This window comes from Hyalella azteca, unplaced genomic scaffold (genome assembly GCF_000764305.2).
Source record: "Hyalella azteca isolate HAZT.00-mixed unplaced genomic scaffold, Hazt_2.0.2 contig3127, whole genome shotgun sequence".
NCBI lineage: Eukaryota > Metazoa > Arthropoda > Malacostraca > Amphipoda > Hyalellidae > Hyalella > Hyalella azteca.
In genome coordinates this window covers 1-13,941 of record NW_025933380.1, presented here as the reverse complement: position 1 = coordinate 13,941, position 13,941 = coordinate 1, and the positions used below count along the sequence as shown (strand labels likewise).

The 13,941-nt window shown below is 36.3% G+C and overlaps 1 protein-coding gene across 2 annotated transcripts; it reads right to left on the bottom strand.

Moving 5' to 3' along the window:
* Positions 1-4,814: 4,814 nt before the first annotated feature.
* LOC108671435 (beta-1,3-glucan-binding protein) lies at positions 4,815-11,193 on the bottom strand. Of its 2 annotated transcripts, none has more exons than XM_018158984.2 (12): positions 11,163-11,193; positions 10,533-10,592; positions 9,989-10,101; positions 9,664-9,738; positions 8,998-9,185; positions 8,405-8,460; positions 7,891-7,968; positions 7,614-7,716; positions 7,203-7,277; positions 6,399-6,531; positions 5,996-6,121; positions 4,815-5,139 (listed from the first exon to the last, which is right to left on the bottom strand). In XM_018158984.2, the coding sequence occupies exons 2-12, from the start codon at positions 10,582-10,584 to the stop codon at positions 5,041-5,043; spliced, it is 1,098 nt and encodes a 365-aa protein (XP_018014473.1). In that variant the 5' UTR covers positions 10,585-10,592; positions 11,163-11,193; the 3' UTR covers positions 4,815-5,040. The 2 variants fall into 2 exon arrangements, with proteins under 2 accessions (XP_018014473.1, XP_018014472.1); XM_018158983.2 differs by lacking the exon at positions 11,163-11,193 and adding an exon at positions 10,844-10,915.
* Between the last annotated feature and the right edge of the window lie 2,748 nt (positions 11,194-13,941).

The window sequence follows — 13,941 nt, the reverse complement described above, 5'->3', positions numbered from 1 at the left end:
AGTGGAATATGTTCATTAATATAATTTGATAGTAATAATTTGTTCGTATGTATTACTTGATTAGTACTTACTTTACTTTAGTTTACATTACTTTAGTTTACGGAAGAACAAATCGGAAGTTCAATTATGATACATATTATTCTATTCTTTTATTAAAGACTTGAGACTTCGTAAAGCTCAGTTCTGACAAGCATGGGGATTGCTTATACTATCGCGAAGATGAGAACAATAAAGTTATTTCAATTGACGACTGTCATTGCTCCTGCAGGATACTATACGATCATGTAGGATGAGTTGGAGTGTCTTAGTGACCTCGAAATTTTAAAATAGGTTTGAGTTTTATTAAAAGGTTTGAGTTCATGACTATAATTAAAATAGGTTTGAGTTCATGACTCTGCTATTTTCTAATTCTAATTATATCGTAATCTCCAGCGGCTGATTTATTAGTATGAATGATTTAAATGGAATGCAATCCATAAAAATTCTATGTGGACTCTTATCATTTCAAATATCTGTATATTTTTTATATAAATGCGTAGACAAACAATTTCGACACGAACACGTTAGGAAATCCTGGCGTTACAAGAAGCTTTGACTTCATTCTAACTCAGGAGCTTCTGTTCAACTTTGCAGGGACTGAAAAACACGGCGGCCTCTGCCGCTCTGTATTTTTACAATCAGCGCTCACACTCTATCAGTAAATCGCAAAGGTCAGTCAGACGTACTGGGTTGTGGTGAAGTCAGGTAACCAGAGGATGAGACGTGACACTTTGGACGCCTTCGTCTCGCCTGGTCGGACGGTTGTCCATTATTGGACGGCTTTGTTGCGGACGATGAGGCGAATAAAACAAACCGCCAGCCTCACATAACCGAGAAACAGAGTCGGTTCACTCAACCAGAACTCATCTCAATACGTTCTAATTAAGGGGAAACAATCGATCAGAATAGAGGAATAAACGTAGTCAATTAAGGCAATTAGAAGTCACATTCAAATGAGTGTTGGCTCAATATAATTACGTAAAAAAATCTACCCTACAGGAAATCTTGAAATTATCAACCATCGGGTTCATGTATAATAGTAAAAATTTAACAAATTAGCAGAAATTGAAATATGTAGGTATGTTTGATTAGCGTTTTAGCCATGAATTATTTATCTGTATATCGAATAACCATGCTGTGTATTTTCAACGGTACATCAAAAGGACACTGCACTAAACTAGGATTAATAACTAAACTAAGTTTTACATTCAAGTAATTATTTTTCATAATTCGATTTTTCCACTTATATTTTGGAGGATTTGTCACTCGTTCTGATAACATATCTGATATAATTCAAATTAATGTTAGACGACCAAGCCAAAGTTGAAGAACTCGACAAAAATGCCTTAGGTTCTTGCGCCATTTTTGAAGGAAAAAGAACCCTTTGCAATTCGAGCTGAGAAGCTTGTAAACAAATGCAGACGAGGTCGCAAAAGAAGCTTGGCCTGAACTGGCCATGCAGAGCCGGGGGCCCAAAAGAGGTGGCTATAAAATGGCTCAGCATCGCTTGGAAGCTGCAATTAAACTTTTATTTCAGGTTCTTTGTACTTTGCGAGCTGAAGGACTTTTTTCGTGAGCAGGAACGAAACGCTTAATTGTTAACGAGGGACGCTGGGCCTTCACTGGACGAGCATTGCGATGATGCCGACGCTCGAATAATTACAGGCGATGAGATGAGTCGAGCCAGGAACGTGAATCTATTAATACGTAAAACTTACTTTAAACATAGTATCTATAGTAGGTTATTGAATTTAAAACTATTTGTTAGGAGTTCTTGTCCCAACGCTACGCATGCTATGTTACATAATTGAATTAAGTAACAAGATATTCTGCTACCTGACGCGCTATAAAAATACCAAATAGTTTTAGCATGTAAGAACAGCGAGCTTAGGTGTCCGCGGTAGATCAAATTTATATTGTTTCACAGACAAAATCAACGTGCAAATACGAACAAAATTCTTCTCTAACTGAATCAAGAACTGACGATTCCATTCAAAAATATCTCAGAATCTTAACGTTTCGTCGAGTACACGATTCCTTCGTACCCTGTTTTGCGAAAGTTGAGTGACTTTTAGTTTTAAAATTGAATTTTGAAGGCTTCCTTAGGCAATCCGTCTGATGTACTCCGAATTGTTTTTAGGGAATTGGATATAATCAGAGATACGAGCTACGTTGTTAAAGCTTACGTCATCATAGTTGTTCTGGTTCCGGATTAAAATGTATGGTTGACGCAATGTTCACTTTATGTTTTATGTTCACTCAAACGTCTCGTTTCACGTTTTTACGCTATGTTAATTTCATTACAAAATAACTGATGCTATCAAACGCTACCTGGAAAATTAAATTTTACCTGGTAAGTAAAGTTCATTCGTTACTCGATTATTCTTCAGATAAGAAAAAAACTTGTTAAATCAAAGACCAAATATACATATATATAAGACGTACCCATCGCTGCTGATGCCGTTGATAGCGATTAGTCAGTCAGTGATTAATCTTTATCGCTGCCACCTAATTGCAGATTTGCATAACGGAGAAAGTGATTTTTGGTATCTTATTGTATTGGGAGGCATCAAAGAGCAGGAATATTAATCGAAGTGCAATCGTCTCCTGCGAGGCTGAGTTTAAATATGTAGGCACATAGACTAAACGCAACTATTGATAACTTCAACGACCTACATGCAATTTAGTGCGAGACCGCTTGAAATTTGTTCTGAAATTCTGCCAGGATCGACACGCTGACTGGCCAATCTTGAGAACAAATCAAACATTTGACGAACGGAGAAGATTTTATCAGTTATTTTACAGGAAATCAATGACTCTGGATTGTAGCGCAGTAGAAAGACATGATATTATTTGCATGAATTCATTGAATTGTAACGCAATTGTGCAGGTGCTTCTCATTTACTTCATGACGTGGTGAACAGCGAAACACGTGACGAATAGAACCAAATATCGAATGACGTTCCTAAGAGCATTTGTCAGTATTCTTGTAAGTTGACATTGAGCCAGCCAGAGCCCACAGAGCTGCCAGAAATCAATCATATTTATTCAGTTCCGAACGACCACTTCCTATCGTGAGATCGATCAAACGAAAAATTCCATGACTTTCTGGCTTCACATTGACATCCCTGGTAGTTAATGCAGCAAGAAACTATAGAATGAATTAGAAATATATTTAAATTTAATTCTTTTCAAACAGTCTAATATCATATTGTGCATTGTATTTTATGCTAAAACATACATCTTATTTATTCAGTTCCGAACGACCACTTCCTATCATGAGATAGATCAAACGAAAAATTCCATGACTTTCTGGCTTCACATTCACATTTCTGGTAGATAATGCAGCAAGAAACTATAGAATGAATTAGAAAAATGTGTAAATTTAATTCTTTTCAAACCGTCTAATATCATATCGTGCATTGTATTTCATGCTAAAACATACATCTTATTTATTTTCTATGCTACACGTAACTTCGCAAGCAATTTCCCTCACTCCGTTTTCTACGTCTCGTCTTCTCTCTCCTCATAGCTTTTCCTGGAGGCAGGCTCATGATCTGGAAAAATAGCGCGTTTATTCTCGTAGCCGGGATCCCGGCATAGAAGAAAGGGAAATGAGCGAAGATGTGAGGGAAAAAAATTCGTGATCATCGGTGCCTCGAAAAAATCTTTTATTATCTCCTGCGCAGGAGATCCTCGGTAGCCTCGCCATGCCCTCGAGGTGTCAGTGCATGGACTATATTTACGCTGTTGCAATATCTCTCGGAGTACAATGGTTGTTACAAGTAAATCTATAATTACGGGCCCTAATTCTTGGTAAAAATTCGACTGTTCGATGTTTCAGCATGATCTTCATGAATCATTTTTTATATCGTTTTTCCCATTTTGTTCAAAAATATATGATATAAAAGTTGTATTCAATCAGAGGGATTTATTCCTATCTTATTTCCTGTCGTAGAACACTACTCCCAATTATCGTTTGAAATAAGTTTAATAATAAAATGAATATATTATCCGCCATTCATTGCAGTTTTGTGACGAAGAAATGCAAATAGGAAAAATCCGATCATTGTATTTTGCTTCCGCAAGCGGTAAATCCTCCAGTGCGACGTCAAAAAAAAAAAAATATTCCTGCCGTGACTGGTGAAATAAACTAAACTTTTACATGCTATTTCAATGACAAATTCAATGCCTGATTTCAATGCCTGATTAGGTTGGTTTGGATAATTATTAGACCATAACGATAAATTTCACGCAATGAAGTAAATCGAATTTGAATTCTCAATGTAATCATCCAATTGGAGGGATTAAAACAAGATTCAAGGCCTGTTCGAATTATTGATGACGTCTTTTCTTTTTAGCGTATTTTCTCAATTATGGACAAAGGCGCTATTGTGCTCGCCATGTCCTTCCGTCCGTCCGTCTGTCCGTCCGTGACTTCACGTTTTCGTCGACGAAAAAATGCGCTCTCTGTCACTCACTGCAGTGAGTACTGAGTTATATTTTTTGACTTACTGTAATGGCGGTGAATTTTTGTATTATATTCTGATAGATTTTATCATATATATTTTTAGCAATTTAAATTCCCTGACTTCAAAGTTTCTTTACTGATGTTAAAAATATCGAAAGCGAATTCAGCGAAACAAATCAGTTCGTGTGGGTTCAGCCAAACTTAATGTCTTCACCAAAAAAAATAATCCTCAATTTGAGTTTAGATAATCATACATTAAATTTTACTCCTTGCACCAAAAGGAGAAGCAAATAACAGGCCATGATCAAATGCAGAAGAATTTATTCAGGCCAGTAATTCATTATAGGTATTAATATAAATGGATAGCTATTGATTTGGAAGTCTAAAGGAGTTATTTCCTGTATAATAGTAATTTTAAAAACAATTAAACACATAAATTCTACAGGAAATTTCCGATAAAATATTATGAAAAAGTGAATCAATTATGATGTAATAATTTGGCCTTCATAATTTCGTTGTCAAGTAAAATGTTAAGAAAGTTTCCAGACTCTGACGTAGTCAACCTGCAGGGCTGCGGACTCGCTGATTGTGGACTCGCCGTTCTGCCACGTAGGCAACCAATCGTTTCTCTGCAACACATTGTGTAGTCAAATATGTGACAAGAGACAAGCTAATGAGTTTAAAGAATGTGATTATTTATTACAGAATCAGCTGTAGTTACTGATGCACTCAATAGGTTATACGCATGGCAACCAATTGTTTCTCTGCTACATATGGTATTGCCGGAAATACGAGAGTTAAACTCCTGCTAAAGAGTTTTGGAAGCGGATTGACATTTATGTTTCAAAAAATCAGTGATTATAGCTAGACTCAGTATAAAATGAAACTTAATTGATTGTTTTGATAAAAAAAAATTATAATAAATAATTGGTAATAAAATAATATATATATAATAAGAAAATATCAGTAATAATAATAAAAATAATTCATTGTTACTAATAAGTTCTTTTTCTGAGTAAGAGAATGCCCTAGCTCTTTGTAAGTTAAAATCAAAGTTTTTTTTAGAACTGCTCATGACGATCGCGGCGCCCGCTCTAAAACAGTTCTAGTGGGAAGAATGCTAGTTTCAAAGTTTCATGGCGTCCAAATAATATTCAATTATTATAAATATCAATATTATCAAATTTATGTAGGTATTGAGATCACTTTATTAATTTAGTTGCAAATCAACCAAGAATTCAATCTGAGAATTTCGTTTTATTGTAAATTCTAAGTCAATTTCATTGACTGAATTGATTCAGTCAAACTCACAGACCTGAAAGTATTGGGCTATATTTTCAAAACTCGCTAAGTGAACGTAAGTACTTACGCTCTATTTTCTTGTCTATGATTGGTGAATTTTGCTTAGAAGGCCGTCAATGATTGGCTGATGAACTTACGATCTCTTAATTTTTTTGAAGGTATAGGCTTTATGCTCTAACTTACGGCATTCCAGAAGGAGGCGGGGGCGGTGCCCTCAGCATTGGACCAGGGCTTGGGAGGGCTGCTTGGGACGTCGTCGGGGAAGAAGCCGTTCGTGCCTCCAACAGCCAAGTTGAGAATCACGTGGAACTGTGGATTATATCATGAAATTATTTATTTAATTTATTATCATCTTGTGAGTAATTTGAAAGCCTCCAATTTTTTTCAATTATCGATACAATTCGTGTGCGACATTAAAAACTACGTATGAACTGAATGCCTAAACTAATACTTGGAGACCGGAGATGACATGGGCTTCATCAATAACATTCACTTGCTCCTGACCAATCAGGCAGTAAAGTTCAGAAATACATCCAATTAACCCGGGTACGCGAGAAGCTCTAAATTTTGCTCGCTATTCTCTTACTTCCTTATCAAAGGGAGACATTTTCGAGCCGTAGCGCCAGGGGTTCTCGAAGCCACTGGATGCCAGGCCACCGAAGTCCCAGAAGTTGGTACCGGGGTCCACCGTCAAAATGACCGCGTCGTCTAGGTAGAACCTGGCCACCGAGTATTATTTATAGTATTTGTTAATTTAGGCATAATTTGTACCATTCAAAAGCAACATACTCATTGCTTAATTCATTTAATTTTTATGTTTCATCAGAGGTTTACCGTTGATTTAAATAAATTCTTGCTCTAATGATGGACAATTCTCAAAAAATTTTGCTACAAGCGAAATTCTTTACAAATTTTACGTTGGAGCCATCTTAAAAAATTACTTCACGTTTTTCACGAAATCTTACGCATTTTTATTATTTTATAATCTACTGCAAACGCAATAAGCAAAAATAGACTACAAACGTAGAATATTATTACTTAGCTCACCTACACATTTCTGATGAATACAAAATGTTCGAAACAATACAAAAAATCACTGTTAAATATGCCATCTCGGAAACTGCTGCTTGATTGAAAAATGAGTTTAAATTCAAATTTGGCTTTAACCTGACCCATGGGCCCTGACATACGAGGGCTGGGATTACTTTACTACACTACATCCTCATATCATATTATTTCAATAAATGCAGTGATTGTGTATACCTCCATTATGACCACCATTCACAGGTCCAACACTTAATTGCATTTATAGTCGCAAGTTTCAAGGCAATAAGTGATATTAATTATTAATAATTTTAATTAATTAATTTTAATTTTTATTTAAGCTTACGTCATGCCGTCGGGCGTCCAGTCCAAGCGCCATGTGTGGAAGTTGTCGGCGAAGGAAGACCCGTCGGCGGGGGAGCTGCACCCCAAGAAATTAATGTCAATTCAAATTCATTCAATTTGATTCAATTCAATTGTCAAATTCATTGTCAGGAAATTCAATTGTCAATTGTCAAGAAATTCAATTTTCAATTGTCAATTCAATAGTCAATTTTATCCTCAATGAAACTCTCGTCAATAGAATCTATCCGTTCATGACATTTCGTTCATTTAGATGTACAGTACATGCATTATTATTCTGCTAATATATGCTCATTCCGATATAAAAAAATCTCAACGAAAAATTTAGCTGTTCGACCAAACAAGAATGAGAAAACGTGATAAATTTTCTTCTAAATTGAAGTAAAGAACTTACTATTCTGAGTGGGTGAGGCCATACATGTTGTAGTTCCAGGCTGGGCCCCAGTGCAGGGTGGTACCACCAAAACCGTTACCAAGATTACCGTAGTTGTCGTTACCTGCACACATCGACCAGGTAATGCTTAGTAACGAACATTACGCCGACCACTAAGTTTTGAATACGAACGACAATTTTCGTGATAAAGAAATGTAATATGTCACATTAATTTTTTTAATTGATAAACAATGAGTTTCTGCTACTAACACGCAAGTTAGTATATAACATATCCTACCTCGGGATTCGACGATGTCGATTTCTCCGCTCGCTGGCCAGAGACCGTATTCGAAATTCCTCGGCATCATCCAGATAGCTGAAATAAGTTGGAACTTGTAAGCTTCATTTGAGGAGTCATACAATCTCAGTCAGATATTGGAGCAATTAAATTAATTAATGTGCACTTTTTGAGCTTTAATGCACTTAATTACGTTTTTTGAGCTTTAATGCACATAATAAATGTGCACTGTTTGAGCTTCAATGAACTTAATTATATTTTTAGCTCTAATGAACTTAATGTGCACTTTTTGTGCTTTAATGCACTTAATTACATTTTTTGAGCTTTAATGCACTTAATTACGTTTTTTGAGCTTTAATGCACATAATAAATGTGCACTGTTTGAGCTTCAATGAACTTAATTATATTTTTAGCTCTAATGAACTTAATGTGCACTTTTTGTGCTTTAATGCACTTAATTACATTTTTTGAGCTTTAATGCACTTAATGTTCACTGTTTGAGCTGTGCACTCACCAGGCCACAGCCAGTCACCGCGGGGCAGCTTGGCACGGACTTCCACACGCCCGAACCTGCATCACAAAATTGATTAAAGTTCCTTCTGTGATTCAGAAATACTTCATCAAAAGAGTTTTAAACGAGAGCAGGATACATAACTTATCGGCAGTAAATGATTGAAAAACATCTTGAAAAGATCTCGATTAACTTTTTGAAACGATGCTTCAAACAAAAACACTAAAAAGTATCCCGAAAACTAATACATTCTTGAAAAATCGAGACATAATTGTGAATTCTTGCAAAATGAATGGGGTTGAAGTTTACAGATGAGCAAAACTCCTGTCATTCATGATGTCACGAATCGCCTCGGCACCGATATGAAGCTTAAAGCTGAGGAATACCTGTATTATTATTGCTCTAATGATGAGAGATCTGGAAAAATGGATACAATAGATAGATACAGGCAAAAAAAAATTATATAATATAACAATATTATATAAAAAATAACTTCATTCATATTGCAAAACAATTAATGTCATTCTTCGACTCACGCGACTAAAATAATAATTGTATTCATCTTGCAAAACAACTAATGTCCTTCTTCGACTCACGCGACGCCGAAGAAAGGCAGAGTCCTGAGCCTGCCGCTCATGACGGGGTTGAGGAGGCCGTTAGCCCCGGCCCTGAAGCAGCCGTAGAAAGCGTTGCCGGTGCACTTCTCGTTCCTGCCGTGGGCGCCCCACATGTCCCAGGTCCCCGTCGTCAGGAAAGCTTCTCCTTGCCAGTCCGCAACAAGTTGCTGTCCGATTTTCATGTCAGCAAACGTTGTTTCGAATTATTCATGTATGAACCAAATAAAAAACATACATACATCGTTTGATTTCGTATCCTTACCGATGTGCAATCATTTGAGCAGTCTTATCTTATTTTTAAACAGTTGTGTTGAAAAATTTATCTACTTCAATTGTTTATTTTCTAAAGTGCATTTATTTTAGTAACCCTCATTCTTCAATAAAAATAAATAATGCAGGAAAAATTATTGATTATCAAGCCTGACGATTGGAGCATTCCGCTTAAGTGATTGATATTCCTGACTATACATACGCATGAAAATTCTTACAATAACACGCATTAAATTGTTGGTCAAATGATTCATCTCTCTGACACGGAATTTAGAAAGGAAAATTAATTGCAATTAATTTTTTCAATGTCAGATAATAATAAAAATTATGTTATACAAGTACACCACCAAATTGGCGGCAAACTATTTGACTTACAGGTTTGATGAAGAGCGTGCTGTCATGAGTGTAGGTGACGCTGCGGTTGTTCACATAGGCTTGGAATTCCCAGTTCTGTAATAAAACCATTACTTATGAAATCTTGACAATTAAGCGAATGTACTGACGTAACCTATTCACGCAGCGGTCGGTCTCTTCATTCTATAAGAAGTCCACGAAATTATGATATTACTATTATATAATATTATTTATTATTCACAATTATTTTTTATTCAAGATTCGACACTTCAGCCAATACAACAAACTCATGAATTTAAATTAATATCACAAGCTCGTTGCTTAAATGTCTCTAATTGCAACTTACGCCTCCACCGCCCATGGTCATCTCGTGCTCCCAGGCACTGAAGTCGAAGAAGTCGAACTCGTCGTTGAAGATCTGGCAGGGGAAGGCCGTGCACGTGCTGGGGTCCACGATGTCTGGCACCGAGCGAAAATTAGTCATTTACCCTTATACTTTCGAATAAGATGTCAGCCACCGAGCGAAAATTCATCATTTAACCTTATACTTTCGAATAAGTTGTCTGGTGTCGAGTGAAAATTAGGCATTTAACCTTATACTTTCGAATACGATGTCAGCCACCGAACGAAAATTAATCATTTAACCTTATACTTTCGAATAAGTTGTCTAGCGCAGAACGAAAATTAATCATTTAACCTTATACTTTCGGAAACGATGTATGTAGCTGAGCCAAAATGAATTTTTTAAGCATTTGCTCGTTCGAATACGATGTCTGCTACCAAGCTATAATTAATCGTTAAATTTATTCCTTCGCACACGATGTCAAATGTTTCTCAATGATTTTATGTTATTAAGAATAGCTTAATAGTAATTAATAGCATAATATTACCTGCAGCTTGAGTGGCTGTCAGGGTGACAGCGAGAACCAAAAGCAGCTTCATGATGGCGGCTGTCAGGGAAACGAATTATTAAGAAAACATCTTAAAAATGTATTGCCTTGCAGAAATAATATCACAGCCGCTTCTCACCTCCTAAATCATTTCAAACCTTTCTTTAACAATACCCCCACAAAATTTACAAAATTCGCTGTTTTAGGAGAAATATTCATTGATAAAGCTTTATAAACTGAACACGTATCATCATATCCTTTTTTCACAGCCAATAAATTTGATATTTAACCAAGAGTGACCCTCATATTACCTCGTGAGTGGCAAGTCAGCTACATTGCAGGCCGCATGGCTCTAGTACTTATAGCTGTGCTGATGCAAGGCAGCTGATATCAGCAGAAAATTTCAGATCTTTTCTCCTATCTAAGGCATCGCCGCTCTACTTGTACTCTGCTTCTCACCTCCTAAATCATTTCGAACCTTTCTTTAACAATGCCCCCCAAAATTCACAAAATTCGCTGTTTTAGGAGAAATATTCATTGACAAAGCTTTATAAGCTGAACACGTATCACCTTATCCTTTTTTCACAGCCAAAAAATTTTATATTTAATCAAGAGTGACCCTCATATTACCTCGTGAGTGGCAAGACAGCTACATTGCAGGCCGCATGGCCCTAGTACTTATAGCTGTGCTGAAGCAAGGCAGCTGATATCAGCAGAAAATTTCAGATCTTTTCTCCTATCTAAGGCATCGCTCGCTCTACTTGTACTCTGCTCAAACGCGTTCACATTGTTACGTAATGATTACGTTACTCGACTAAAATGATCACAACTTCAGCACGGCTTCTCATGAACAGGAGAATCATAGTTGATCGCATTTCCAAACGAAACAGTATATTCGTGCTTGAAATGGGATAATTCAACAAGTATTATAGAGTCAGATAATGCCTGTCAGACTTCAAATATACAAGTCAAATGAAATTAATGCTTCCCTCTAGCGAAAGGGTTGATGCTGGACTGTGGAAAAATAAAGATTGCATTCACCAAGATCTTACTTAGCACATGTGGTGCGAAGAGACACTCGGCAGTTAACAGGGGAGCTGCAATTTACACACTAGCAATGCTGAGCTGCGAGAAAACCACAATATGAGGGTATAACAAAAGACTTCCGTTCTGCTTAGTCATTCAGATGTTTAAATAAGGCCCGTAGAGTCGTTTTGCAGGAAATCGTGCGCAATATAACAATTTAGATTAGCTTCCGCACTCTGTAATCTCTGACCACGCAGAATTACTTCCTGTAGAATGTACGATGAAATATTAAAATAATGTGTGTTAATTTTTTAATTCTCTCTAATAGAAGTTGCGCTTTTAATTCAATGAAAGTTGGAGGGTTAAATAACGAGAGCGAAGGTTAATATCGTCTGTTATCTGGGCTCGGCCATAGTGTGGAATCATGTCAGCTGCAATCACCGGCAGGTACAACAACACAACTTAGGCAGCTACTGTCGCTTCAAGTGCGCAGTTAAAAAGGAGAATTTTCCGGTTAAAACGTAATATGTTTTTATAATTTCAGAAATATTTCTTTTAAAAAGCAGGAACTACATTTTTCTGATTGTTAGAGGTGGAGCGAGACACTCCTGTGATCTTATTATGTCCTAATTATTTGGTCTGACATTTTTCCAGTAAGACATGTACAGTAGCCGAACATTCATCACAACATATCGAAGCTAAAGATTTCAAATGCAAGCTGCCATTTTGATTCATCCTTTTCATCGCAAAAGGTTATTGTGATCAAATAGTGTACAATTACAGGAGTTTAAACCTAAATTTTAATCCTCCTCAGTAATTATTTTGTTGAAGAAATTCAGAACATTGCTTTCTTGTTTATTTTTTAAAATACAGCCGAAAAGTCGAATATTGGAAAAATTTTAATCATCTTCATTTTGAAATTCAAATTCTTATGTTGAACAACTAGTCGTTAAAGTGGTATATTGATGTTAATATCTGAAAAGTTCGTGCGAATGATCGGACATTCGTTTGTGTAACAAACGACGACTGTTGAGAAACAGCGTTTACCACGCGACGGTACATGAAAATAAAAGGGCTTGTGTTTGTCTTTCGATTATGTTTATTAGAATTATAATTTATTCATCTTCAGTGTCATCAAAAACGATATGTTCCTTACATCTTTCCATTTTCTGTATCAACATGTTCATTCGAATGTTATTTCAACTTCAGAGTCGTGCAGTTAGAGATGTTTGCAGGTATGTTCTGTTTACACATGTGTACGTTAAATTGTCTGATTAATCGCAATTATCTCCTCGTAACCTTGGGACCTTGGACTGCAACATGAAACACATGCACCTGCCCTGTCGCCATCATGTGTCAAACGCAATTTGTACTCCCACCCTGAACTGATTAGATTCTGGCAACAGCTGACGCATCGATTAACTTTCTGTGTTATGATCCCTCATTGAAGTGCTGAACGCGTAAGAAACTAATACGATTCGTTACAATCGGTTTTATATTGATAGTTTCGAGTTAAATCCTATTTTAGATGTAATATCAGCACTCTAAATTCGAGATAAAATATATTCTCTCGTTTATTATCGTTAACGATGGAAATGTTGTAATTTGTGGAGTATTGTTTTCCTGACAGATATGGGTCGGCATCTGTGTTCCAATCTTGCTTCAAACTGTAAATGAATGTCGAAAGAGTTAGTTAAATTTCAGTTCTTCTTTTAATTGAAAACCATAAATAAAATGAATTTCTTCGGTCTAAATTCCAAAGTAAAGAAGTTTAAATAAGTAGCTGAAATTAAGATAACATCAAAAATAGAAGGGTTATGGAGCTTCCCATAATTTCTACCCGATAGCTCCTAAATTCGCGTTCTGCTTGAGTACTGTAATCGCTGCACCAAAAATTAGAGCTAAAGTAAAAGTTCGCTTAGACAATATTCGGGAGTACACGCAAACTCAAACAGCGACCCAGATAACAGAGATAACATTATTCTGAGCACCATACTGACATCATTTGTATCATTCTTGCTGCATAAACATTGATGCACCAAATTATAATTTCGATTTGATGAATTTACTTCACATGAATTTGCACCAAATAGAAGAATAAAGACAATAAAAACAATTTGAAAGTATGGATTAATACACACTACACAGTTCTGTATTCAAGACAGGTAGAGTCAAGGCACAGGCAGTAAACGTATTATGTAAGCCATATCTTTTCTCGCTAGACGCTTGTATGAAGAGAGTCCCACCTACACAAACTACTACAACTCCAAGTTCTGAGGAGTGTAAAGCATTCAATGGCAACAAGAGGCACGTTCGTGGAGTACGTTGCAGGTTTCAAATACCAGAGTATGATGTGAATGTCACTATATTAATAGCCCATTTG

Excerpts from the sequence above, each read along its gene's own strand:
- LOC108671435 (XM_018158984.2), bottom strand. The coding sequence starts at position 10,584 with ATGAAGCTGCTTTTGGTTCTCGCTGTCACCCTGACAGCCACTCAAGCT. Across the intron at positions 7,717-7,890 it reads CGACATCGTCGAATCCCGAG|GTAACGACAACTACGGTAAT; the intron begins GTAGGATATGTT and ends CGATGTGTGCAG. Across the intron at positions 6,532-7,202 it reads TGGACGCCCGACGGCATGAC|GTTCTACCTAGACGACGCGG; the intron begins GTAAGCTTAAAT and ends CTCGGTGGCCAG.